This window comes from Ceratotherium simum, chromosome 3 (assembly GCF_057802395.1).
Source record: "Ceratotherium simum simum isolate JZ-2026a chromosome 3, ASM5780239v1, whole genome shotgun sequence".
NCBI classification, from domain to species: Eukaryota; Metazoa; Chordata; class Mammalia; order Perissodactyla; family Rhinocerotidae; genus Ceratotherium; species Ceratotherium simum.
The window spans coordinates 41,968,394-41,976,280 of record NC_141902.1 but is presented as its reverse complement, the minus strand read 5'-3'; the positions used below and the strand labels follow the sequence as shown (position 1 = coordinate 41,976,280).

Below are 7,887 nucleotides of genomic sequence, written 5' to 3'. Positions count from 1 at the left end.
GAGGGACGCAATCGCAGTTTTACTGCATGCAAATATGCAAAGTTATACTTAACTCAGAGTTGTTCACAGCATGCTCTACTCTGGGGAAGTTACTTTTTAAAAATCAATATTGGAGGAGAAAACTATTCAGTATTTCACCATCCGTCTTTCTCAACTGTCTCTTGTGACCTTTCTACCTATCTGCTGCAAAGTATTAACCTTGACTTTCTCCAACATGTGGAAAAGCCATCTCCTTAGCTAGTTGGCAGTTAATCTAACCAGAGAGACCTGGTTTTTATTAATGCGTTCAGAAAGCCTCATCTTATCCAAAGCATTTCTCTTGTTCCTTCGCTCCTTGAAATGATCACAACGAGCCCATCATGAATAAAAGCTCCATCTATGGTCTCAGGGTATGAAGAGGGGATTTTGTTTTAAAATCAGACTGGAGATATCCAGTGCATTGAGACAATCAGAGCTACTCTTAGACGTTGCATTACCAAAAGCCACCTTCCTCAAAAAGAATAAGATTCCATGTCTTTGATAATTTTACTCACAGGATTGTTGTAGGATTATGTGAGAAAATTATCTGGACCAACTATATCCCAATACCCTACTAGGCACATGACATGCATTTGTTACATTAATTAATTAGTGATTTTCTCAGCCGGCACAAGTGATCTGTGCTCCTTGAGTAATTAGTCACCGATATCCTCTCTACGACCAACCAGTGTGTCTTCAACACATATTAAGTATAAAACACTACTTACAGTATGGTCTTATTTGTTTTCAGGAACTTTAAATGTAATAATATTAGGTCGATAGAGAAAGAGACACCAAGATGTTTTAGTTGCTATAAGTGGGTGATGGATGTGGAGTGATTTTTACTCCTTTTGTTTATCTCTGTTCTCTAAATTTTCTACAAAAGTTAGACATTTAAAAGAACACTAAAAATGTTTTTAATACCAAAAATAATCTATTAACTCTGAAACTCTGTGTTCTCTCTGCTGACTTAAGCCTCACTTCTCTCCCTATACCCCCAGTGGTCCCTAGGCTGCCACCCCAGCTCTGTTATTACACCCCCGGCTCACCCAGGGCTGACGCCAAGGCAGGATTTCAATTTCTGGGAAGCAGCTCCGAGGACAAGGGGCAGGGACTGAGGAGGGATTTCCCAAGTCAGCAGCCCTAGCCCAGTGTCGCTCCTGGACTCGGAAGGCATCAGCCTCCACAGGGTGGGACCTGCAGCCTCACCCACCCCGAGGCACCACCTTTGGAGAGACCTCCCACCCTTGTCCCTAACCTGGTCCTCCCCTCTCTTCCTGCTGCCCAATCCTAATAACGAGACAGTCCCAAGGGAAGACCTCTCCCTTGGCCAACCCCTGCATTTGTGGTTAAGCGGATAAGGTTTCAAAAGCCAAGCTTTTCTGGAATTTAGCACATTTCTGATTTTTCCCAGCTCAGAGGAATGAAAGCTGGAGACCAACATATTGGCCAATAGTGGTTACTTCTCCCTCCAGCCTTGGCAGTAAATTCTGCCCAGCACGAGGTGAACCCTGAAGCAATTCCCTGATGTTTGGAGGTTTGTTCAGAATGCGTGATCATAAACAGATGCAGGAGGCTCCAGTTCACCCTGCGAGGGATTTCAGTGACGCAACCCGGAGCCTCAGCTATTCCTAGAATCCCAGCCCCATTCTCTGAAAAGGCAGAAACCCGCCTTGCCAGAGCTTTTGTCCACATCCAGGGAGACAGTCACGGCTAGTTATTCCCAAGACTTCTTGGACCTTGCAGAGGAAGATCATTGGGGTGCATAGCCCCCAGTTCTCCCTGACTCCCACACCTGCGAAAGTGAGCAGCCCTCCAGGAGCCAGGCTGCAGCAGCTCAGACAGGAACTCTGTAAAGGCACAGGAACCCAGAGAACAGGGTGGAATAATCCACCCCTGCTTATTTCACGAGCATCATGTGAAAGCAAACAAGTTGACAAGCAGCTTTTGTAGCACTGCTCTTCCATTCTAGGGCTGGAAGGGGGCGGGGATGAGTTTGATCACCAGAGCAGTCAATATCATCTATTGTCCAAACAGGAGAGTGAAAGGGGGCGCTATTAATAGCCATGCCAGAATAACAGACGTGAAACAGGAATATCCCAGACAAACCAGGATCTGTGGTCACCCAGAAAACATCTTCCACTTGTGCCAGATTAGGGGTCTGCTATTAGAGTAGTACACCGCTCTTTCCCAGAACATGTGCCACTGAAGAAAGTCTACTTTCCAAATCAAACCAAGGTCTCATCCGGCAAGCTCCTTGGTGACCCAGGAAAAGAAGAGGAGGAAACTATCAGAGGAACCACAAAAATGTGGGCAGGATCACCACTGCATCTCCTGGGCCAAGACAGTGCTTGGAAGGTAGTAAGCATTCATTGAATTAATGAATGAATACCTGAGCAGAGTTTCTAAAGTCATCAGGACTCCAGGAAACCAGAGACTTGGTTTCTTGGCAAGAAGAAACTTGCCAAGACTTGGCAATCCTAGGCAACACTGTCACCTAAACAGTTTAGGTTTAGTTTAGTTTAGGTAACAGTTTAGGTTTCTCGAACTCTAAACTGTTATAAAAATCGAAGGCATTGCATAGACCCGTGCATTTCCCTTTGGTGGAGTTTATAAATAAATATGAAATGTACAAGCTTTAAAATACCAGATTGAACTGAAACTGTAAGCTTCTACAGATAAACTGAATGGGAACATAATTTTGAAGCCACTGTTGAACTTCAAATAAACTGGAAATATTTCCTGCAATATTTCCAGTGTGAACTCATTCAAAATTTTATTGGCCAAAATTGGGACTGAATCAAGCAAACACTTACCACACGTTATCAGAGTTCCTCTAACCCCACTCTCACTGTGTGTTCTCTAAGAAGCAGGTGCCATGAGAGAATGAGATTCACAAGAGATTTAGTGGGGGAAATGTCTGTGAAGGCTAAAGGAGAAGGAACAGGAGAAGGAAGGGAGGGCTTCAGAACGTCTCACCATCCCAGGTGAGATGCCTGGGAAAGGAGGAAGGGGAAGGAAGGAGGGTTGGGAAGGAGAACCTCAGACTTGACGCAGTTCTAAGAAAGTTTCAGCCAGGCTGATGGGGAATCCTGGAGTCAGTTGCTGGATAGAGGAGTCCCACATCCTACAGGAATGGGCCGGCACTCGTACCCCACTGCGTCATCATTGGGAGAAAGCACGACCTCAGCAGAAACACGGTGGTGGAGCAGAGGGGCAGCTGCCGGGCTCTCAGTCCGCTGTGCTCCCCCAGCAGGAGATCTAAGCAGCATGTGCTCAGGGTTCTCACACACACTGTTTAAAATATTATTCTCCCTGGAACGACTCTGACTGCAAACAGGCTCTGGTGAAATTATACCAGCTATCACTTGAATACTCACAGGAGATAACAGGCAAGTTATCCCACCACCACCATCTTTTCCTCCCAAGTGCTATAACTTTTCATTCTACCAGTCAAGATAAAATTTTCTCATAGACTCTCGATCAATGGCAAACTTTTATTTAAAAAATAGAAGTCCTATTCTCTCATTTGAATATTTCCAAAGAACCAAGCTCATCCTGAGCGGCCCACACAGTGGCTGTCCAGGTACTGAAAAGCGAGGCATTTGGTCATCATTATCCAGCAGTAAACTCTTTATGGGGTTAGGTTTTGAGTTCTTCATGCTCTTCTTGGTCAGTCAGTGACTGTGAATTTTGCCCAGAAGCCAGCCAAGCAGAGCAAGTGTTGAGCCATCCTTAACTCATACCCAGATGGAACAACTTCCGCAGAAAGGCTGGTCCTCCCCAGTAACCTCTGTAAGAAATGACACAGAAAAGATATTTGCATCAGAAAAGACGGGGGTGACTTTAGCCAGCAGGATCTTGAAAGAAAAGCCAGACTGCTCACAAAGCATGCTCATTAGCACACAAAGCAATGTTTCTTCAGTGAGGCAGAAAGATCCTGTGACTAGGAGAGGACATCCTGCTTCAGGGCCTGGCTTTGACATGGACTTGCTACGTGAGCCTGGACATGCTGACTCAATTCAGCAAACCTGTATGAAGCCTCTACTACATGCAAACTGCAATCCTCTCCACTTTCATTTGCTCATAAATTAAGCATATGTCAGGGTTTCTCAACATCAGCCCTATTGACATTTTGGACCAGATATTTCTCTGTTGGGGGGTGCTGTCCTGAGCATCGTAGGACGTTTAGCAGCATCCCTGGCCTCTGCTCACTAGATGCCAGTAGCATCCCCTCCAGTGTGACAACCAAATATGTCTCCAGGTATTGCCAAATGTCCCCTGGGGGGCAAAATCACCCCTGGTTGAAAACCACTTGTGTAGATATACTGAATTAGCTATCTCATAGGGGTTTGGAGAAGTCAAATGAGATCATCATTTTTTGGAAGAAGAGGAATTATTCATTTTTATTACTCTATTTACTTATTGAATGCCTACTATGTAGCTGTCTTTTATGTGTTATCTCATTAATCCCCATCCTGTGAGGTATACAATGTTACTTTCATTTTGTAGATAAGAAACTTAAACAGGGAGTTTAAGCAACTCACCCTAGAACACACAGCTAGTAAATGGCAGACACGTGACTCACACACAGGTCTGACTCCAACCTTATGCTTTTAATCACTATGTTTTATTTTTCTTATAACATAATAAAAACAAAAGTAAGGTAGCAGATGAAAAAGTACTTGACATGTGAAAGCGATTTACTATGATTATCATCATTTATCCAGCAGCAAGAAAGAGCCAGACATGGAAGACAAAGGACATGATCACTGCCAATAATGTAGAGAAGAGGCTGCATCCCTGTGGGTGGTAGATGTGCCACAGCTCCTTCCCTCACCCAGGGAGCCTCTTTCCCACCAAGTCTGGCTGAGGCTTTGGAATTGCTCACAGGCTGCCCTCACTAATCCATGAGAAATGGCACAGCAAAGTGGATCCCATTTGTCAGTCCTGTTTTGGCTCATTATTTCTCCTGAAGTTGGAAGGCCTCCTTGAAACAACCACCCTGCACAAGTCGGTGCAATATGCTAAAAGGCATCCTCTACCCCAGGCGATGCACTTACCTTAGCATCATATTCCAATACAGGAACGGCATCATGTTGGCCTTCATGAGGTACATGGTAAGTCGCTCTTTGCTCTGGTCAAAGGGGAAGGTTTCCAATGGCTGACCATTGTAATCAAACTCCGCAAGAATCACACGGTTGTAGCCAGTCACGAGGGGACACGATGTGTAGCCATCATACTAAAATTGTAATGAGACTGAGTTGGAAAGTGGCTTTTTTCACGGCATCATTTAGACTCTTTAGAACTTATTATTTACTCTGAGAAGTTGCAATTTTTTTCTTTTTTTTTTTTTGTATATTCTAATTTTTTGTACAGTGAAAAATGGAAATTATATTAAAAAATATACTAAAGGAAATAATTGAAGTTCCCATATTACAGAAACTAAGAAAGTGGCAAAATTTTGGGAAAACACTGTTTTCATGCAGAATGGAAGATGATAATTAGGACAGTGATTCTTACAAGGTATACAAACCTTCTTCCTTGGTGTTTGATTCTTCATAATCAGAGAAATTGTTCTGTCAAGTATTCCTGACTGGGCAGCTATAAGAGAAATGGACAAGTCAGAAAAATATAAGCATCCATATTTTCCATGAAAACTAATTTGCAAATAACTTTAACATGAACAAATTAAGAAGGCTTCATTCCCATCCCTCTAGATTACAACTAGACAAGACTCTTCTTACTGCTCAAAGTTCTGGCTACCAAAAGTGGTTCCTCAGTTCACCAAAGGCCCACACAGATGTCTCCTTAAGTTTGAAACTGAAGATCCAGCTCCCTCCAACAGGGAGGCTGGCAATTTTAAACAAGAGGACTGGAAGGGTGGTCCTCACCAACCCCACTCCCCCTCCTCCTAGGGGTCAATAGTGTCAGCTTGGACGGTGTGCCCAGCATCCCCTAGCCATCTGGGATGTCCCTGTGTCCCTGTTCAGACAGCCTAGATTGGTAGCCCCAGGTATATCCAATTAGGCAAAACACTCAGCTTTCCTCTGTACTGGACTGCCTTGGCTGAGGCTGGACCAGATATAGACAGACAGACAGACAGACAGAGAGATGGATGCTTTCCGTTTTTGATGTCAAGAGTGGGACACTGCCTTTTTTCTTAATTTTCAAATCTGTTGTTCTTGTTTTGTCTATCCCATCACACGTGCCTTTTTTTTTCCTGGAGTATTTTTAGAGCAAACCATAACAATTCATCTATAAATATTTCTGTGTATATCTCTGATAGATGAGGAATTTTTTAAACACAAACAGTATAGCATTTTTACACCCAAAATACTACAATAATTCCTTAGTATCATCTTATCCTAGTCTGTGTTCAATTTTGAATAATTAAGATTGCTTTTACAAATACAAGGAGTTTGTATCTCTAGAGGTGACTTAAAGACTGGACTTATTTTTGAGGAAAGATAGGTTACCTTTATATGGTAAAATGATCATTAAAGTAGTTATTTTGCAATCCCCAAAATCAGGGGTCAGCAAATTTTTTCTGCAAAGATTTTCTGCAAAGTGGGCCAAGAGGCAAAATCAAACATATTAGGTAGCAAGAGAGAAAATTAAAAAATTTATTAAAAATTCAAAATATAATAATTTTTTGTAATAGGGGTCTACTAATGAGAATAATGGAATTCTTTTTCTTTTTTTTTTTTTTAAAGATTTTATTTATTTATTTTTCCCCCAAATCCCCAGTAGATAGTTGTATGTCATAGCTGCACATCCTTCTAGTTGCTGTATATGGGACGCGGCCTCAGCATGGCCAGAGAAGCGGTGTGTTGGTGTGCGCCCGGGATCCGAACCCGGGCCGCCAGCAGCGGAGCATGCGCTCTTAACCGCTAAGCCACCGGGCCGGCCCTGGAATTCTTTTTCTTAGGATAAGAAAAAGAGTTAGCGTTCCCTACCATCAAATCAATTATAAATGTTCGTCAGTAGAAACCAGCCTTAGCCAGATGGACAAAAACAGGCAGCAGGCTGCATTTGCCCAGCAGGCTGTAGTTTGCTGATGCCCAAATCAAAAGAGCAATGAATTTTTTTCTGGAATGAGGGAGTTCAAAAATGAGGAGTAAATAACTCTGTTTAAAAATATTAACTAGTTGGATGTCTGCATCATGGTGGAGTGAGTGCTTCCCTTAGACTGTTCCCCCTAAGATACAACAAAAAGGACATTCATAAACCAACAGAGGACATTCACACAACACAAAAGATGTCTGAGAGACCCACGCAGCCATATGTCTGAAGGTCAAGGTGCTGGAGCCCCCAGGAGGAAATGAAAGGATGTAAAGAGATCTCCTCTCCCTCCCCAACAGCAATCCAGGGTGCAGGACCACGGGCGTGCAGCTCTGAGAGAAGAAGCAGGGGGGTGGCTCTCCGCAGGAACACATTCATTCTCCAAGTCCCCTCACAGCCAGTGGGAAAGCCCCACACAGAGGAGACTAAGCTATTGTGAGGGTGTCTTCATCAAGCCAGCACCTCAGAAAAGCAGATAGCAAGGGCAGAGCAAGAATGCCCCTGGGATTGCACAGGCGAGTGGAAGTGCCCCTCCACCCACCCAGTGCTCCAGCTCAGCCAGTTGGCCAGAGCACCCGCGCATACATTACAAAAGCAGCAGCTACAGATGCCAGGGATTGCGGCGGGCTCAGAATACACAGCTCCTGACCCCCCCCAAGAGGCAGCAGGTGGAATCTGCAACCAAATATTATCACTATGCAAAGGCACAAATCCACACCATCAAATACTATGAATGAATATATTAATACTCCAGACCAGAAGGAAAAGGGCAAGCACCCAGAAATCAATCCTGAAGGCACAGAT

The 7,887-nt window shown here is 43.8% G+C and overlaps 1 protein-coding gene across 4 annotated transcripts in view; it reads right to left on the bottom strand.

The window, feature by feature from the left end:
- Positions 1-3,495: 3,495 nt before the first annotated feature.
- SQOR (sulfide quinone oxidoreductase) overlaps positions 3,496-7,887 on the bottom strand; it is a 50,459-nt gene continuing 46,067 nt past the window's right edge. For all 4 annotated transcript variants that reach the window (XM_004421532.3, XM_087426840.1, XM_087426844.1 and 1 more), the window contains exons 8-10: positions 5,555-5,622; positions 5,082-5,260; positions 3,496-3,811 (exon numbers count right to left, since the gene is read on the bottom strand). In XM_004421532.3, the coding sequence (XP_004421589.1) occupies positions 3,754-3,811; positions 5,082-5,260; positions 5,555-5,622 (305 nt within the window). In that variant the 3' untranslated portion in view covers positions 3,496-3,753. The remainder of the gene's footprint in view (positions 3,812-5,081; positions 5,261-5,554; positions 5,623-7,887) is intronic.